The following is a 20,409-nucleotide window of genomic DNA, read 5'->3' on the forward strand; positions in this document are numbered from 1 at the left end:
GCGGATGAAATAATTGCCTATCCGCGCATCTCTAATATATATATATATATACATATATATATATATGAAATACTTGACTTGGTGAATTCTAGCTGTAAATATATTCCTCCCCTCTTAACCACGCCCCCGCCCCACCCCCGTCCACGCCCACCCTCCTCCCCCCACCTCCCGAAATCGGAGGTCTCAAGGTTGGCAAGTATGCACACACATGAACAATTAGAGGGAACATTGGCCACAAGTTACTTAATACTTGAGTAGCTTTTTCACAGAATACTTACTCCTGTAATTATTTTGCTGACTACTTTTTACTTTTACCAGGAGTCATATTATTCTAAAGTAACTGTACTCTTACTCGAGTACAATTTTTGGCCACTCACCTTGACAGTTCTGTTGTCTAGTCCCTTGGTGTACTCCTCAAACTCCACACCCACGGTGAAGGCCAGGTCGTAGTTCCTGAAGGTGCTCGTTGTTTTGAAGTCGAACACGTCGCCCTCTTGGACCACCACTTTGGTCTGCGACAGACGCGCCGCGATTTTCCTGGTCGCGAAGTCAATATCTGCGGGAAGTGTACACGCACATGAAAAGAGAGACATTGAACGTGTGTTGAGTTGGAGCCTACCAAGTGCTTTCATGTAATCGTCAAATTTGTCACTGCTCTCCAGTGTCCATTTCCCGCTGAAGTCCACAGGCATGGCGGCGGCTGCGGTGCGTACGGTCGGTACAGTAGACGTTTGGAAATAAGAGGAGGATGTGGACGTGCAGGGTGGTTTTATAAGAAGGGGAGAGGGCATGAGGGCAGACAACTATTGTTTAGTCACCTCATAGCTCGCATGGGATTGGAGGTGAACGGATGCACTCTTACTAGGGGAAGGTTCCTGGCGACACACACACAGTGCAAACTTTGCAAGCACTATTTTGTAACACCAATGATGGACGGCAACCTCAGATTTGAACTCTGACCACCCAGATCGATGAAGTTTGGATGAACTCGTGGAAACCCTCAAAATGAATACACAGCGGTGGTCAAAAGTGTACATACACTTGTAAAGAACATCATGTCATGGCTGTCTTGAGTTTCAAATCATTTCTACAACTCTTATTTTTTTGCGATGTAGTGATTGGAGCACATACTTGTTGGTCACAAAAAACATTCATGAAGTTTGCTTCTTTTATGAATTTATTATGGCTCTACTGAAATTGTGAGCAAATGTGCTGCGTCAAAAGTATACATATGTCAGAGTTTGTTGGTGACGAACCCCAAGATGCAGAGATGACGGCAGGCATTGAGCGAGAAAACATGATTTAATTAAACACTATGGCAAAAAAACAAACAAAAGGGTACAAACAAAAGGCGCGCACAAGGCGGAGAACAAACTTGGCTATGAACTAAAATCAGGAAATCACCCAGGTATCCTCATATAAATATTTAGGGGTTCATATTGATAATCTTCTCTGCTGGAAGACACATATTGACAAACTGTGCAATAGACTGCAACAGAGGCTATATTTTTTGCAAAGATTAAGATTGTACGGCGTAAGCAGCCATATCATGATGATTTTCTACCGTGCCATTGTAGAGAGCATCATTAGATACGGGATCACCTCATGGTTTGGCAACCTAACCGTTAAGCTAAAAGGCAAACTGGCCGGCATGCATAAAACGGCAATGAAAATCGTAGGGAGGAAAGAATATGAGCCTATACAGAGCATCTATGAGCAGGCAGTTAGGAAAAAAGCTAAGAAAATGATTTCCAACTCACAACACCCACTCTTTCCTGAATATGGAACCCTGCCATCAGGGAGAAGACTCCGGGTCCCACTATGCAAATCTAACCGCCTTAAATTATCATTTGTCCCAGCCTCCATTAAGCTGACCAACAATGTGCAATAGAATTTTAATACATAGGTTAGCACTTTTTTAGCACATAGCACTTTAGCACATAGCACTTTAGAACTAAGCACTTTAGCACACAGCACTTTATCCATGAGCTCTAGTGCAATGCACATTGGTACTTTATCTTTATCTCCATACTGTAGATTTTATGCCTACATCAAAGTGCCACCTATGTCTATCAAGCTCCATATTCTGATGTTTAAATGTTAGTTGTATGGTTGTGGTTGTGTCTGTGCTTGTGTTTTTGTTCTGTTGTTTTTGGGTATGTTAAGAAAGCAATGATGCACTGTGCCCAAGACAAATTTCCCCGCGGGGACAATAAAGTTGAACCTTGACCTTGACCTTGAGCACAAAAGCTAACTGTCGACGAGAAACAAAAACACTTACTGTGACACGAAGGAACTATGACAAGAGCAGAGTGAACACAAGTAGACAGAGCTACAACAACAATTATTATGACAGGTAGTAGTGACAACAGGTATTAGCGACAATGACAATGACTATAATCCAGCAGTGACTGGAGGGTAGGGCAGGTATAAATAGCAGCTGGCTGATTGACACCAGGTGTGGCCAGGTGCCAATCAGCCACAGCTGAGGGGACACAGCACTCAGGGAGACAAACAGGAAACAGAACCAAAACAAGAGTGCTGACAGGAAATACTACACACACACAGAGGAAAAACTAAAACACAACCAAACTGTCAGGGGCAAGCCTGACAACATACAGCAATGTTAATATTTGCTTACATGTCCCTTGGCAAGTTTACCTGCAATAAGGCGCTTTTGGTAGCCATCCACAAGCTTCTGGCAAGCTTCTGCATGAATTTTTGACAGTCAAGCGTGTTTTGCATCGCCATGGACTGGGAGGCGACCATGCGAGATGGAAGCCCTTGCTCCAGAAGCCACACCAATGTCAAGACTTGATCCTTGGGGTTGGTTTTTCCGGAAGGCAACGGAAAGTTGGCTCGGGCGAGACGGGAATGTGAGTACATATTTGTTTTTACTATAACAAAAAGAACAAAGTAAAGGCGCGCACAAGGCGGAAGTACAAACTTGACAAATGAAACAAATACTTGCACGTGGGCAAAAAACTAAGGACATGAACAAAAGTCGCTAACTGTGGCATGAATAGAAACAACTTACTTGGACATGGCATGAAGTGCGCAGAGGTAAACAGAGTGTGAAGCAGAGAGTCAGGGGTATGATGTCGCCAGACAGACAGCCTGGCAACTGGAAGCTTAAATAATAGTGACATGATTAAAGAGGGGTTAGTGCATCTGCCTCACAATACGAAGGTCCTGAGTACCGTAGTCTTGGGTTCAATCCCGGACTCGGGATCTTTCTGTGTGGAGTTTGCATGTCCTCCCCGTGACTGCGTGGGTTCCCTCCGGGTACTCCGGCTTCCTCCCACCTCCAAAGACATGCACCTGGGGATAAGTTGATTGGCAACACTAAATTGGCCCTAGTGTGTGGATGTGAGTGTGAATGTTGTCTGTCTATCTGTGTTGGCCCTGCGATGAGGTGGCGACTTGTCCAGGGTGTACCCCGCCTTCCGCCCGATTGTAGCTGAGATAGGCTCCAGCGCCCCCCGCGACCCCAAAGGGAATAAGCGGTAGAAAATGGATGGATGGATGGATGATTAAAGACAGGTGCGTGAGTCGTGAGGGCAGGTGAAAACTAATGGGTTGCTATGGTGACAAACAAGAGTGCACAATGAGTCCAAACCTGGAACAGGTGAAACTAATGGGTAACCATGGAAACAAGACAAGGGAGTGAAAAGCAGGAACTAAAAAGAGTCCAAAACCAAGCAGAACATAACTTAAACAAAACATGATCACACAGACATGACAACCATAAGGCTCGTCTAAAGTATGCTGCTGCTCACATGGACAAAGATAAGACCTTCTGGAGGAAAGTTCTGTGGTCAGATGAAACAAAAATGGAGCTGTTTGACCACAATACCCAGCAATATGTTTGGACCAGTTGTTCCTCCCAGGGAATTCAAGTCACAAGTCGCTCCCAAGCTCTTTACGACACTTAAAGCTGAGTAGAAGAACCACCAGAGACAGAATAGGTATTTTGTAATATATTTGCAAAGCTTTGTAAATATAATGAGACCAGTCCAGCATAGAACATTCAATCGCGCAGCTAAGATGGTCTGATCTCCAATATGGAAACCTTCTATTCTATAAAGTCTCTCTCCCTCCCACCCTCGCTGTCTTGTCTTTCCAGCCCAAACACATGCCTATTGTCCTCCGCAGCTGGACACAAGAAGAGATAAGGAGAAGGATTATCTCTCCTCCTTACATTCCATAGTCAAGGTTAGCACACAGTATTTGCAGACAACCAAAAGACCACAATTGGAAGAAAAACACTAGCTGTTTTGTAATATGATTATGAAAATAAAGAAGTAACACTTATATACGGATATATGTAGATATCTGCCTCCGACAAGGACAAGCGGTAGAAAATGGATGGATGGATGGATGTTTGGAGGAGAAAAGGTGAGGCCTTTAATCCCAGGAACACCATCCCTACCGTCAAGTATGGTGGTGGTAGTATTATGCTCTGGGCCTGTTTTGCTGCCAATGGTGTCATGATCCGTCACCCAAGTCATGGCATGATTTGGGTTTGGTAGTTTTACTGTTTTAGTCTGTTCCCTAGGTGCACCCTTTCCTTGTTTTCTGTTGGTTTCCATGGGCACTGATTCTCCTCACCTGTCTTAGTTTTGCAATTAGTGTTCCCACCAGGTGTTTTGGTTAATCACTCCCCTTTATAGTTTCCTGTCACCCAGCAGTAGTTGCTGGGTCAATGTTTGCTATAGGCAACATTTACGTTCTCCTGGTTTTTCTCCTCGCTGTAGTGATTTTGTACACGCTAGCATTCCTCGTTTTTCACCCTTGGTGACATTTTGTGTTTGGTTTTAGCATGGACAAAGATAAGACCTTCTGGAGAAAAGTTCTGTGGTCAGATGAAACAAAAATTGAGCTGTTTGGCCACAATACCTACCGTCAAGCATGGTGGTGGTAGTATTATGCTCTGGGCCTGTTTTGCTGCCAATGGAACTGGTGCTTTACAGAGAGTAAATGGGACAATGAAAAAGGAGGATTACCTCCAAATTCTTCAGGACGAGCTAAAACCGTCAGCCCGAAGGTTGGGTCTTGGGCGCAGTTGGGTGTTCCAACAGGACAAAAGTCAAAAAGTGGTAAAGGAATGGCTAAATCAGGCTACAATTAAGGTTTTAGAATGGCCTTCCCAAAGTCCATAATACTACCACCACCATGCTTGAAGGTAGGGATGGTGTTCCTAGGATTAAAGGCCTCACCTTTTCTCCTCCAAACATATTGCTGGATATTGTGGCCAAACAGCTCAACTTTGTTTCATCTGACATCACATGGACAAAGATAAGACCTTCTGGAGGAAAGTTCTTTTGTTTTGTTGAATACCCTCCACGTTCACCAGACCTCACACCACGAGACTTCTTTTTAAGGGGATACCTAAAAGACAAGGTGTACGCAATGAGACCTGCAACGGTCATTGAATTGAGAGCAACCATTGAATGTTTTTAATGTATCTATTTCACAGGATGCTAATACATTTGTGCACAATGATGTTTATCGGTAAAGCCATATTCTTCAACTGGGGTTCTCAAACTGTGGTACCTAGGCTCCATTTAGTGGTACGCGGGCTACATCTAGTGGTACGCCAAAGAATCACTGGATTAAGGTACAATGTATTATATTCAAACACAGTGTTACTGTTCAAACTGTTGTAGATGTGGCCAAAAATAATAAATACACCTCTTCATTTCACACATGTGGGAACATGAGACCCTCCCACGGGTCTGGAAGGATACCAACATTGTGGTCATCTACAAGAACAAAGGTGACAAAGCAGCCTGTGGGAACAGCCGTGGAATTTCCCTTCTTTCCATCGCAGGGAAAGTGCTGGCAAAGATCACGCTCAAGAGACTTGAGGAGCACATCTCGAACGCTGCTTTCCCGGAGACACAATGTGGCTTCCGGAAGACGGAATCCACCACCGACATGGTCTTTGTCTTAAGGCAGTTACTGGAGAAGAGCAGAGAGCAGTGCAATGACCTATTTATAGCCTTCGTCGACCTCAGCAAAGCGTTTGACACCATAAACCGAGAGATGCTCTGGATACAACTGTCCAAACTTGGGGTACCACCCAAGTTTCTCTCCATCCTGCAGCAACTGGATGCAAGCCAGAGTCCTCACTGGAGAACTGCAGTCAGAGTTCTTCAAGGTAAATGTTGGGGTGAAGCAAGGCTGTGTCCTGGCACCGGTAATTTTCAATCTCTTCCTTTATGCCATCACCTACCTCTTACACAGCGGCCTGGATCACAAAGACGGTGTTCACCTCGAATACCGCCTTGAAGGGAGTCTTTTTAATATTCGCCGTCTCCAAGCCCACACCAAGACAAAGGTCTGCCAAATCTGTGAGCTACAATACGCGGATGATTGTGCAGTGTTAGCGCACAACCCTCAGTCCATGCAGCATGCCCTCAACACAATTTCCACTCTGTACCAGTCCTTTGGTCTTGCGGAGAATGCATATATGTTTAAGAGTTATTTCTTTATTCATAGTCATGTTTGAATCAGCTAGTATTTTTCCATTTATACTCTGTATGCTTGTCTCTCTTTGTCTGCAGATGTCTGTGTTTTGTCTTAGGCGTTAGAATGTGGGAGTTGGAGTGCTCCCTTTTTTATCTTATCTGTATTAGAACAATGAGGCTGTATTCCTTTCTGGACAGGGTGGGGGCTGTTTTTGTATTCAATAAATTGTCTCTTCCCGTTTGAATGTTAGACCACTTTGAGATGTTGATATGAAAGGACAATTGGACTGGTCTCCTAATGCTTTAGTAAAATTTGATAATATTCCTATTCTGTCTTGATGGTCCTTCTTACTCAGCATATATGTAATCTAAAGAATTTGGGATTGACCGGTGATTTAAATTCACTGAGAGAGAGACTGGTCAGACGCAACAATTTGGGGGCTCGTCCGGGATGACACACTGGGGATTGAACATCTCTTGCACTCTTCTGGACAGACTCATTTGGCCAAAACATAAATCAAGGTAAGCAAGGTAATGTAAAATCTGCATTAGGAGTCTGTCCTGAAGTCTGTAAGTCAAACACTGTTTTGGGCCACATGGACAGAGTATAAATTGTCATGACTAGAACTATGGCGTGATTTGTTCTCCCTTGGTGCAAATGATTTGGACCATACGTGGCGTGAAGGGGAGTACATGATTTATTTTTAACACTCAAAAAAAAGAAACAAACAAAAGGCGCTCACAGTGGAGGTACAAAACTTGGCTATAAGCACAAAACTTGCACAAAGGCAGAAACTATGAACAATGAAACAAAAACGCTAACTGTGGCATTAATAAACAAAAACTTACTACATGGACTATGAAGAAAGCAGCGTGAACTGAGCATGAAGTAGAGTGTCAGGTGTGTGTCAGGGGTATGATGTCGCCAGAAAGACAAAATGAAAACAATGAACTTAAATACTACAGACATGATTAGTGAAAACAGGTACGTGACTCAAAACGTGAAACAGGTGCGTGACGTGACAGGTGAAAACTAATGGTTGCTATGGTGACAAAACAAGAGTGCACAATGAGTCCAAACGTGGAATTAATGGTTTAAAACCATTCTGAAATTGTGATAATGTTCCCCTTTAACCTACTGTGTGGAAGTCTGGGGGAATAATTATAAAAGCTCATTAAACTCAATAACTATACTTCAGAAAAGAGCTGCATGCATCGTCAACAAGGTTGGATATCTGGACCATACTCACTCACTATTCTTACAGTCAAACATATTGAAATGTAATGATATTATTTTGTATCAAACTGCACAAATAATGTATAAAGCCAAAATAAATAAACTCCCGGGAAGCATTCAAAAATTGTTCAGCACACGAGAGGGCGGTTATAATTTAAGGGGGAATTTAAATTTCAAAATGCTTAGTTATAGAACGACCATTAAAAGTTTTTGTATTTCATTTTGTGGAGTGAAATTATGGAATGGTTTAAATGTGGAGTTAAAGCAATGTCCAAACATAAAGCAGTTTAAAAAGAAGTATAGGTACATGGTATTCCAGCGGTACAGAGATGAAGAAGGGCTTTGATATTGGCTTGTTTGTGTTACAGAAGAGTGTGGGGCTGCCCATTGAGGCAGTGGTGCTGCTGTGGTGGCATGATACCATTTCCATCATCACTAGTGGTAATGGTGTGGCTATGTATGTGTGTAGTGTGCATATGTATGTATATGTAAAAAAATAAATCCTATTTTTATGGTTAATTTACACTAAATTTCTACTGTAATTTTTCTATTTTTTTTAAATAGTTTATAAAACTGTAGAATTTAAGACATTATCTGTAAATAAACAATCCGCCTGTTATTTTAAGTAATATGCCAGTAATGACAAACTATGTATATTTCTATTTTTTTTACAGAAAAATACCAAATTAATTATACATAGCATTTTCTGTTTTCTTAAATTACTTTCAAATTCATGTAAAATGACAGTAATTATCTTTCATTAAATATGTAGTTTGTTATATAAAAGTCTATGTCCATACTAACAATCTAACTGTGTAGAATAAAGGTATTTTTCTGCAGAACTGTTTGCATCGTCACTTTATTAAAGGTGGTTGATCTTAACAATTCAAAAAAAAATCTGTAAAATAATGGTATTTTTCTGTGGAACTGCCAGCATTGTCACTTCATTAAAGGTGTTTGATCGTAATAATTTGGAAAAACTCTGTAGAATAAAGGTATTTTTCTGCAGAACTGTTTGCATCGTCACTTTATTAAAGGTGGTCGATCTTAATAATTTAGTAAAAATCTGTAAAATTACGATATTTTTCCGCAAAACGTTTCATGAAAATGTCTGTAAATATAATGTTTTTGATCATTATTTGGTTTACAATGTTTTACTTTAATTTTATGGTCTTCTTTTGGCAGCCGTAGCTGCCAGTAGATGACCGTTTTTGTACAGAATTTTTTTTTACAGTGTATAATTTATGCATATACAAGTTCATTAAGTTTGTACATAGAGTGAACAGGTAGTTCTAGCTCAGAGTAATTTATGATCTAAAGAAAATGGGTGGGATTAAATAAGTGTAAACTTCTTCTCACTCCTTTTCAAATATGTAAAAAAAAAAATAAAGAAAAAAAATATATAAAGTCCAATGCACATTTGTTTTCGTTTTTTATTCTCCATTGTTTTCATTTTGTTATGATGGCTGTTAAGGCTATAGCACTGTATTGGATCAGGCTGGCTCTTTTTTTTAATGCATATTTGATATAAAAAATATGTAAATTAATCAAAAACTGTTCCTACAGAATGTGTACTTTGACCGACACTTCACATCAGTGAAGATTAATGAATTAATTGCTGGCCAAAGGCCTTCCATCAAAACAAAAAGGAAGCGTAGTCAGGAGAAGAAAATATCATAGCTAATTATGTAGGAATGCTGTAGAATCCAAATTCTAAATTGTTGTTTTATCTACAAGGAGGCAGAAAATCTCACAAGAAAGATAAAAAGATGTTAATAAAATTCTAAATCGTGGTTTGTTTTACCTCAAAAGAGGGAGGATTTTTTAAATGTAAAATATATATGTATAAATATAAATAAATAAATAGTGAGTGTTAACATTTTATATCAAAGTCCACTGTATTTTTGTATGCTGCAAAGCCAAATAAATTAACAATAACACATTGAACCTTATAACAGTTTAAGATTAGCTCTACTTTGACAATAATCAACACTCAACATGCAGTACACTCAACATGCAGTACACTCATAAACAACAACAGTTGAGCGTGTCCGCCACGTCACAACACCAGCTTTTACTCCTCAACTCTCGCGAGATTTGACTTCCAGGAAGTTTCCACGTCAGTATCGAAGCATTTGGATCCCGTTCGCTGCTGTTTGCAACACGATTATTTAATTGTTATTTATTTCGACGAAACAGTGACAAAAATGGTGAGTAAGCTCAACTGAAATGTCAACGTGTTTTATCCAGCCTGCCATGCCCTGGCTATGGCAGTTTATTTGTCAGCAATTCGTTAAAATGTCTTAATAACTCACACCTGTTGGCATTTTAGCGGCTAAGCTAGCTATCCTCCAGACGAGTTTATTAAGGCTACGAATTATTTTAATATTGGCTGTTTTTAATGTTGGCTGTTTTAAATGTTGGCTGTTTTTAATGTTGGCTGTTTTAAATGTTGGCTGTTTTAAATGTTGGCTGTTTTTAATGTTGGCTGTTTTTAATGTTGGCTGTTTTAAATGTTGGCTGTTTTAAATGTTGGCTGTTTTTAATGTTGGCTGTTTTAAATGTTGGCTGTTTTTAATGTTGGCTGTTTTAAATGTTGGCTGTTTTAAATGTTGGCTGTTTTTAATGTTGGCTGTTTTTAATGTTGGCTGTTTTAAATGTTGGCTGTTTTAAATGTTGGCTGTTTTTAATGTTGGCTGTTTTAAATGTTGGCTGTTTTAAATGTTGGCTGTTTTTAATGTTGACTGTTTTTAATGTTGGCTGTTTTTAATGTTGGCTGTTTTAAATGTTGGCTGTTTTTAATGTTGGCTGTTTTTAATGTTGGCTGTTTTTAATGTTGACTGTTTTAAATGTTGGCTGATTTTAATGTTGGCTGTTTTTAATGTTGGCTGTTTTTAATGTTGGCTGTTTTAAATGTTGGCTGTTTTTAATGTTGGCTGTTTTTAATGTTGGCTGTTTTTAATGTTGACTGTTTTAAATGTTGGCTGATTTTAATGTTGGCTGTTTTTAATGTTGGCTGTTTTAAATGTTGGCTGATTTTAATGTTGGCTGTTTTTAATGTTGGCTGTTTTAAATGTTGGCTGTTTTAAATGTTGGCTGTTTTTAATGTTGGCTGTTTTAAATGTTGGCTGTTTTAAATGTTGGCTGTTTTTAATGTTGACTGTTTTTAATGTTGGCTGTTTTTAATGTTGGCTGTTTTAAATGTTGGCTGTTTTTAATGTTGGCTGTTTTTAATGTTGGCTGTTTTTAATGTTGACTGTTTTAAATGTTGGCTGATTTTAATGTTGGCTGTTTTTAATGTTGGCTGTTTTAAATGTTGGCTGTTTTAAATGTTGGCTGTTTTTAATGTTGGCTGTTTTAAATGTTGGCTGTTTTTAATGTTGGCTGTTTTTAATGTTGGCTGTTTTAAATGTTGGCTGTTTTTAATGTTGGCTGTTTTTAATGTTGGCTGTTTTAAATGTTGGCTGTTTTAAATGTTGGCTGTTTTAAATGTTGGCTGTTTTAAATGTTGGCTGTTTTTAATGTTGGCTGTTTTTAATGTTGGCTGTTTTTAATGTTGACTGTTTTTAATGTTGGCTGTTTTAAATGTTGGCTGTTTTAAATGTTGGCTGTTTTAAATGTTGGCTGTTTTAAATGTTGGCTGTTTTTAATGTTGGCTGTTTTTAATGTTGGCTGTTTTTAATGTTGACTGTTTTAAATGTTGGCTGATTTTAATGTTGGCTGTTTTTAATGTTGGCTGTTTTAAATGTTGGCTGTTTTAAATGTTGGCTGTTTTTAATGTTGGCTGTTTTAAATGTTGGCTGTTTTAAATGTTGGCTGTTTTTAATGTTGACTGTTTTTAATGTTGGCTGTTTTTAATGTTGGCTGTTTTAAATGTTGGCTGTTTTTAATGTTGGCTGTTTTTAATGTTGGCTGTTTTTAATGTTGGCTGTTTTTAATGTTGACTGTTTTAAATGTTGGCAAATTTTAATGTTGGCTAATTTTAATGTTGGCTGTTGTTAATGTTGGCTGTTTTAAATGTTGACTGTTTTTAATGTTGGCTGTTTTTAATGTTGGCTGTTTTTAATGTTGGCTATTTTTAATGTTGGCTGTTTTAAATGTTGGCTGTTTTAAATGTTGGCTGTTTTAAATGTTGGCTGTTTTAAATGTTGGCTGTTTTAAATGTTGGCTGTTTTTAATGTTGGCTGTTTTTAATGTTGGCTGTTTCTAATGTTGACTGTTTCTAATGTTGACTGTTTCTAATGTTGACTGTTTTAAATGTTGACTGTTTTTAATGTTGACTGTTTTAAATGTTGACTGTTTTTAATGTTGACTGTTTTTAATGTTGGCTGTTTTTAATGTTGGCTGTTTTTAATGTTGACTGTTTTTAATGTTGGCTGTTTTTAATGTTGGCTGTTTTTAATGTTGACTGTTTTTAATGTTGGCTGTTTTTAATGTTGGCTGTTTCTAATGTTGACTGTTTCTAATGTTGACTGTTTCTAATGTTGACTGTTTTTAATGTTGACTGTTTTAAATGTTGACTGTTTTTAATGTTGACTGTTTTAAATGTTGACTGTTTTAAATGTTGACTGTTTTAAATGTTGACTGTTTTTAATGTTGGCTGTTTTTAATGTTGGCTGTTTTTAATGTTGGCTGTTTTTAATGTTGACTGTTTTTAATGTTAGCTGATTTTAATGTTGGCTGATTTTAATGTTGGCTGTTTTTAATGTTGGCTGTTTTAAATGTTGGCTGATTTTAATGTTGGCTGTTTTAAATGTTGGCTGTTTTAAATGTTGGCTGTTTTAAATGTTGGCTGTTTTTAATGTTGGCTGTTTTAAATGTTGGCTGTTTTTAATGTTGGCTGTTTTTAATGTTGGCTGTTTTAAATGTTGGCTGTTTTAAATGTTGGCTGTTTTTAATGTTGGCTGTTTTTAATGTTGGCTGTTTTAAATGTTGGCTGTTTTTAATGTTGGCTGTTTTAAATGTTGGCTGTTTTTAATGTTGGCTGTTTTTAATGTTGGCTGTTTTTAATGTTGGCTGTTTTTAATGTTGACTGTTTTAAATGTTGGCTGATTTTAATGTTGGCTGTTTTTAATGTTGGCTGTTTTAAATGTTGGCTGTTTTAAATGTTGGCTGTTTTTAATGTTGGCTGTTTTAAATGTTGGCTGTTTTAAATGTTGGCTGTTTTTAATGTTGACTGTTTTTAATGTTGGCTGTTTTTAATGTTGGCTGTTTTAAATGTTGGCTGTTTTTAATGTTGGCTGTTTTTAATGTTGGCTGTTTTTAATGTTGACTGTTTTAAATGTTGGCTGATTTTAATGTTGGCTGTTTTTAATGTTGGCTGTTTTAAATGTTGGCTGTTTTAAATGTTGGCTGTTTTAAATGTTGGCTGTTTTTAATGTTGGCTGTTTTAAATGTTGGCTGTTTTTAATGTTGGCTGTTTTTAATGTTGGCTGTTTTTAATGTTGGCTGTTTTAAATGTTGGCTGTTTTTAATGTTGGCTGTTTTAAATGTTGGCTGTTTTTAATGTTGGCTGTTTTAAATGTTGGCTGTTTTTAATGTTGACTGTTTTAAATGTTGGCTGTTTTTAATGTTGGCTGTTTTTAATGTTGGCTGTTTTTAATGTTGGCTGTTTTAAATGTTGGCTGTTTCTAATGTTGACTGTTTTAAATGTTGGCTGTTTTAAATGTTGACTGTTTTAAATGTTGGCTGTTTTTAATGTTGGCTGTTTTTAATGTTGGCTGTTTTAAATGTTGACTGTTTTTAATGTTGACTGTTTTTAATGTTGACTGTTTTAAATGTTGGCTGTTTTGTTGGCTGTTTTTAATGTTGGCTGTTTCTAATGTTGACTGTTTCTAATGTTGACTGTTTTTAATGTTGACTGTTTTAAATGTTGACTGTTTTAAATGTTGGCTGTTTTTAATGTTGGCTGTTTTTAATGTTGGCTGTTTTAAATGTTGGCTGTTTTTAATGTTGGCTGTTTTTAATGTTGGCTGTTTTAAATGTTGACTGTTTTAAATGTTGGCTGTTTTTAATGTTGGCTGTTTTTAATGTTGGCTGTTTTTAATGTTGACTGTTTTTAATGTTGACTGTTTTTAATGTTGACTGTTTTAAATGTTGGCTGTTTTAAATGTTGGCTGTTTTTAATGTTGGCTGTTTTTAATGTTGGCTGTTTTTAATGTTGGCTGTTTTTAATGTTGGCTGTTTTAAATGTTGGCTGTTTTTAATGTTGGCTGTTTTTAAGGTTGGCTGTTTTTAAGGTTGGCTGTTTTTAATGTTGGCTGTTTTTAATGTTGGCTGTTTTTAAGGTTGGCTGTTTTTAATGTTGGCTGTTTTTATTGTTGGCTGTTTGAAATGTTGGCTGTTTTTAATGTTGGCTGTTTTTAACGTTGGCTGTTTTTAATGTTGGCTGTTTCTAATGTTGACTGTTTCTAATGTTGACTGTTTCTAATGTTGACTGTTTCTAATGTTGACTGTTTTAAATGTTGACTGTTTTTAATGTTGACTGTTTTAAATGTTGACTGTTTTTAATGTTGACTGTTTTTAATGTTGGCTGTTTTTAATGTTGGCTGTTTTTAATGTTGGCTGTTTTTAATGTTGACTGTTTTTAATGTTGGCTGTTTTTAATGTTGGCTGTTTTTAATGTTGGCTGTTTTTAATGTTGACTGTTTTTAATGTTGGCTGTTTTTAATGTTGGCTGTTTCTAATGTTGACTGTTTCTAATGTTGACTGTTTTTAATGTTGACTGTTTTAAATGTTGACTGTTTTTAATGTTGACTGTTTTAAATGTTGACTGTTTTAAATGTTGACTGTTTTAAATGTTGACTGTTTTTAATGTTGGCTGTTTTTAATGTTGGCTGTTTTTAATGTTGGCTGTTTTTAATGTTGACTGTTTTTAATGTTGGCTGTTTTAAATGTTGGCTGTTTTAAATGTTGGCTGTTTTTAATGTTGGCTGTTTTAAATGTTGGCTGTTTTTAATGTTGGCTGTTTTTAATGTTGGCTGTTTTAAATGTTGGCTGTTTTAAATGTTGGCTGTTTTTAATGTTGGCTGTTTTAAATGTTGACTGTTTTTAATGTTGACTGTTTTTAATGTTGACTGTTTTTAATGTTGACTGTTTTTAATGTTGGCTGTTTTAAATGTTGGCTGTTTTTAATGTTGGCTGTTTTTAATGTTGGCTGTTTTTAATGTTGGCTGTTTTAAATGTTGGCTGTTTTTAATGTTGGCTGTTTTTAAGGTTGGCTGTTTTTAAGGTTGGCTGTTTTTAAGGTTGGCTGTTTTTAATGTTGGCTGTTTTTAAGGTTGGCTGTTTTTAATGTTGGTTGTTTTTATTGTTGGCTGTTTGAAATGTTGGCTGTTTTTAATGTTGGCTGTTTTTAACGTTGGCTGTTTTTAATGTTGGCTGTTTCTAATGTTGACTGCTTCTAATGTTGACTGTTTCTAATGTTGACTGTTTTAAATGTTGACTGTTTTTAATGTTGACTGTTTTAAATGTTGACTGTTTTTAATGTTGACTGTTTTTAATGTTGGCTGTTTTTAATGTTGGCTGTTTTTAATGTTGACTGTTTTTAATGTTGGCTGTTTTTAATGTTGGCTGTTTTTAATGTTGGCTGTTTTTAATGTTGGCTGTTTTTAATGTTGACTGTTTTTAATGTTGGCTGTTTTTAATGTTGGCTGTTTCTAATGTTGACTGTTTCTAATGTTGACTGTTTCTAATGTTGACTGTTTCTAATGTTGACTGTTTTTAATGTTGACTGTTTTAAATGTTGACTGTTTTAAATGTTGACTGTTTTTAATGTTGGCTGTTTTTAATGTTGGCTGTTTTTAATGTTGGCTGTTTTTAATGTTGGCTGTTTTTAATGTTGACTGTTTTTAATGTTAGCTGATTTTAATGTTGGCTGTTTTTAATGTTGGCTGTTTTTAATATTGGCTGTTTTAAATGTTGAATGTTTTTAATGTTGACTGTTTTTAATGTTAGCTGATTTTAATGTTGGCTGTTTTTAATGTTGGCTGTTTTTAATATTGGCTGTTTTAAATGTTGAATGTTTTTAATGTTGACTGTTTTTAATGTTGGCTGTTTTTAATGTTGGCTGTTTTAAATGTTGGCAAATTTTAATGTTGGCTAATTTTAATGTTGGCTGTTGTTAATGTTGGCTGTTTTAAATGTTGACTGTTTTTAATGTTGGCTGTTTTTAATGTTGGCTGTTTTTAATGTTGGCTATTTTTAATGTTGGCTGTTTTAAATGTTGGCTGTTTTAAATGTTGGCTGTTTTAAATGTTGGCTGTTTTAAATGTTGACTGTTTTAAATGTTGGCTGTTTTAAATGTTGGCTGTTTTTAATGTTGGCTGTTTCTAATGTTGACTGTTTCTAATGTTGACTGTTTTTAATGTTGACTGTTTTTAATGTTGACTGTTTTAAATGTTGACTGTTTTTAATGTTGGCTGTTTTAAATGTTGGCTGTTTTAAATGTTGGCTGTTTTAAATGTTGGCTGTTTTTAATGTTGGCTGTTTTTAATGTTGGCTGTTTTTAAGGTTGGCTGTTTTTAATGTTGCTGTTTTTAATGTTGGCTGTTTTTAATGTTGGCTGTTTTTAATGTTGGCTGTTTTTAATGTTGGCTGTTTTTAATGTTGGCTGTTTTAAATGTTGGCTGTTTTAAATGTTGGCTGTTTTTAATGTTGGCTGTTTTTAATGTTGGCTGTTTTAAATGTTGGCTGTTTTTAATGTTGGCTGTTTTTAATGTTGGCTGTTTTTAATGTTGGCTGTTTTAAATGTTGGCTGTTTTTAATGTTGGCTGTTTTTAAGGTTGGCTGTTTTTAAGGTTGGCTGTTTTTAATGTTGGCTGTTTTTAATGTTGGTTGTTTTTATTGTTGGCTGTTTGAAATGTTGGCTGTTTTTAATGTTGGCTGTTTTTAACGTTGGCTGTTTTTAATGTTGGCTGTTTCTAATGTTGACTGCTTCTAATGTTGACTGTTTCTAATGTTGACTGTTTTAAATGTTGACTGTTTTTAATGTTGACTGTTTTAAATGTTGACTGTTTTTAATGTTGACTGTTTTTAATGTTGGCTGTTTTTAATGTTGGCTGTTTTTAATGTTGGCTGTTTTTAATGTTGACTGTTTTTAATGTTGGCTGTTTTTAATGTTGGCTGTTTTTAATGTTGGCTGTTTTTAATGTTGACTGTTTTAAATGTTGGCTGTTTTTAATGTTGGCTGTTTTTAATGTTGGCTGTTTCTAATGTTGACTGTTTCTAATGTTGACTGTTTCTAATGTTGACTGTTTTTAATGTTGACTGTTTTAAATGTTGACTGTTTTAAATGTTGACTGTTTTTAATGTTGGCTGTTTTTAATGTTGGCTGTTTTTAATGTTGGCTGTTTTTAATGTTGGCTGTTTTTAATGTTGACTGTTTTTAATGTTAGCTGATTTTAATGTTGGCTGTTTTTAATGTTGGCTGTTTTTAATATTGGCTGTTTTAAATGTTGAATGTTTTTAATGTTGACTGTTTTTAATGTTAGCTGATTTTAATGTTGGCTGTTTTTAATGTTGGCTGTTTTTAATATTGGCTGTTTTAAATGTTGAATGTTTTTAATGTTGACTGTTTTTAATGTTGGCTGTTTTTAATGTTGGCTGTTTTAAATGTTGGCAAATTTTAATGTTGGCTAATTTTAATGTTGGCTGTTGTTAATGTTGGCTGTTTTAAATGTTGACTGTTTTTAATGTTGGCTGTTTTTAATGTTGGCTGTTTTTAATGTTGGCTATTTTTAATGTTGGCTGTTTTAAATGTTGGCTGTTTTAAATGTTGGCTGTTTTAAATGTTGGCTGTTTAAATGTTGGCTGTTTTAAATGTTGACTGTTTTAAATGTTGGCTGTTTTAAATGTTGGCTGTTTTTAATGTTGGCTGTTTCTAATGTTGACTGTTTCTAATGTTGACTGTTTTTAATGTTGACTGTTTTTAATGTTGACTGTTTTAAATGTTGACTGTTTTTAATGTTGGCTGTTTTAAATGTTGGCTGTTTTAAATGTTGGCTGTTTTTAATGTTGGCTGTTTTTAATGTTGGCTGTTTTTAATGTTGGCTGTTTTTAAGGTTGGCTGTTTTTAATGTTGCTGTTTTTAATGTTGGCTGTTTTTAATGTTGGCTGTTTTTAATGTTGGCTGTTTTTAATGTTGGCTGTTTTTAATGTTGGCTGTTTTAAATGTTGGCTGTTTTAAATGTTGGCTGTTTTTAATGTTGGCTGTTTTTAATGTTGGCTGTTTTAAATGTTGGCTGTTTTAAATGTTGACTGTTTTTAATGTTGGCTGTTTTTAATGTTGGCTGTTTTTAATGTTGGCTGTTTTTAATGTTGGCTGTTTTAAATGTTGGCTGTTTTAAATGTTGGCTGTTTTTAATGTTGGCTGTTTTTAATATTGGCTGTTTTTAATGTTGGCTGTTTTTAATGTTGGCTGTTTTTAATGTTGGCTGTTTTAAATGTTGACTGTTTTTAATGTTGGCTGTTTTTAATGTTGGCTGTTTTAAATGTTGGCTGTTTTAAATGTTGGCTGTTTTTAATGTTGGCTGTTTTTAAGGTTGGCTGTTTTTAAGGTTGGCTGTTTTTAAGGTTGGCTGTTTTTAAGGTTGGCTGTTTTTAAGGTTGCTGTTTTAAATGTTGGCTGTTTTAAATGTTGGCTGTTTTAAATGTTGGCTGTTTTTAATGTTGGCTGTTTTTAATGTTGGCTGTTTTAAATGTTGGCTGTTTTTAATGTTGGCTGTTTTAAATGTTGGCTGTTTTAAATGTTGGCTGTTTTTAATGTTGGCTGTTTTTAATGTTGGCTGTTTTTAATGTTGGCTGTTTTTAATGTTGGCTGTTTTAAATGTTGGCTGTTTTTAAGGTTGGCTGTTTTTAATGTTGGCTGTTTTTAAGGTTGGCTGTTTTTAAGGTTGGCTGTTTTTAATGTTGGCTGTTTTTAATGTTGGCTGTTTTTAATGTTGGCTGTTTTTAATGTTGGCTGTTTTAAATGTTGGCTGTTTTTAATGTTGGCTGTTTTTAAGGTTGGCTGTTTTTAAGGTTGGCTGTTTTTAATGTTGGCTGTTTTTAAGGTTGGCTGTTTTTAATGTTGGCTGTTTTTATTGTTGGCTGTTTGAAATGTTGGCTGTTTTTAATGTTGGCTGTTTTTAACGTTGGCTGTTTTTAACGTTGGCTGTTTTTAATGTTGGCTGTTTCTAATGTTGACTGCTTCTAATGTTGACTGTTTCTAATGTTGACTGTTTTAAATGTTGACTGTTTTTAATGTTGACTGTTTTAAATGTTGACTGTTTTTAATGTTGACTGTTTTTAATGTTGGCTGTTTTTAATGTTGGCTGTTTTTAATGTTGGCTGTTTTTAATGTTGGCTGTTTTTAATGTTGGCTGTTTTTAATGTTGGCTGTTTTTAATGTTGACTGTTTTAAATGTTGGCTGTTTTTAATGTTGGCTGTTTTTAATGTTGGCTGTTTCTAATGTTGACTGTTTCTAATGTTGACTGTTTCTAATGTTGACTGTTTTTAATGTTGACTGTTTTAAATGTTGACTGTTTTTAATGTTGACTGTTTTAAATGTTGACTGTTTTTAATGTTGGCTGTTTTTAATGTTGGCTGTTTTTAATGTTGGCTGTTTTTAATGTTGGCTGTTTTTAATGTTGGCTGTTTTTAATGTTGGCTGTTTTTAATGTTGACTGTTTTTAATGTTAGCTGTTTTTAATGTTGGCTGTTTTTAATGTTGGCTGTTTTTAATATTGGCTGTTTTAAATGTTGAATGTTTTTAATGTTGACTGTTTTTAATGTTGGCTGTTTTTAATGTTGGCTGTTTTAAATGTTGGCAAATTTTAATGTTGGCTAATTTTAATGTTGGCTGTTGTTAATGTTGGCTGTTTTAAATGTTGACTGTTTTTAATGTTGGCTGTTTTTAATGTTGGCTATTTTTAATGTTGGCTGTTTTAAATGTTGGCTGTTTTAAATGTTGGCTGTTTTAAATGTTGGCTGTTTTAAATGTTGACTGTTTTAAATATTGACTGTTTTAAATGTTGGCTGTTTTTAATGTTGGCTGTTTCTAATGTTGACTGTTTCTAATGTTGACTGTTTTTAATGTTGACTGTTTTTAATGTTGGCTGTTTTTAATGTTGACTGTTGTAAATGTTGGCTGATTTTAATGTTGGCTGTTTTTAATGTTGGCTGTTTTTAATGTTGGCTGTTTTTAATGTTGGCTGTTTTTAATGTTGGCTGTTTTAAATGTTGGCTGTTTTTAATGTTGGCTGTTTTTAATGTTGGCTGTTTTTAATGTTGGCTGTTTTAAATGTTGGCTGTTTTAAATGTTGACTGTTTTAAATGTTGACTGTTTTTAATGTTGACTGTTTTTAATGTTAGCTGATTTTAATGTTGGCTGTTTTTAATGTTGGCTGTTTTTAATGTTGGCTGTTTTAAATGTTGGCTGTTTTTAATGTTGGCTGTTTTAAATGTTGGCCGTTTTTAATGTTGGCTGTTTTAAATGTTGACTGTTTTTAATGTTGACTGTTTTTAATGTTGACTGTTTTTAATGTTGACTGTTTTAAATGTTGGCTGTTTTTAATGTTGGCTGTTTTTAATGTTGGCTGTTTCTAATGTTGACTGTTTCTAATGTTGACTGTTTTTAATGTTGGCTGTTTTTAATGTTGGCTGTTTTAAATGTTGGCTGTTTTAAATGTTGGCTGTTTTAAATGTTGGCTGTTTTAAAT

At 35.4% G+C, this 20,409-nt stretch overlaps 2 protein-coding genes across 3 annotated transcripts in view; one reads left to right on the plus strand and one right to left on the minus strand.

The window, feature by feature from the left end:
• rbp2b (retinol binding protein 2b, cellular) overlaps positions 1-776 on the minus strand; it is a 7,838-nt gene extending 7,062 nt beyond the window's left edge. Inside the window, exons 1-2 of the mRNA XM_061929919.2 lie at positions 620-776; positions 378-556 (exon numbers count right to left, since the gene is read on the minus strand). Of these exons, the coding sequence (XP_061785903.1) occupies positions 378-556; positions 620-692 (252 nt within the window). The 5' untranslated portion in view covers positions 693-776. The remainder of the gene's footprint in view (positions 1-377; positions 557-619) is intronic.
• Positions 777-9,782: 9,006 nt separating this feature from the next.
• The window catches only part of LOC133589369 (coatomer subunit beta'-like), a 64,554-nt gene continuing 53,927 nt past the window's right edge, over positions 9,783-20,409 (plus strand). For both annotated transcript variants that reach the window (XM_072912882.1, XM_072912883.1), the window contains exon 1: positions 9,783-9,920. In XM_072912882.1, coding sequence (XP_072768983.1) covers positions 9,918-9,920 — 3 coding nt within the window. In that variant the 5' untranslated portion in view covers positions 9,783-9,917. The remainder of the gene's footprint in view (positions 9,921-20,409) is intronic.

This window comes from Nerophis lumbriciformis, linkage group LG03 (assembly GCF_033978685.3).
Source record: "Nerophis lumbriciformis linkage group LG03, RoL_Nlum_v2.1, whole genome shotgun sequence".
NCBI lineage: Eukaryota > Metazoa > Chordata > Actinopteri > Syngnathiformes > Syngnathidae > Nerophis > Nerophis lumbriciformis.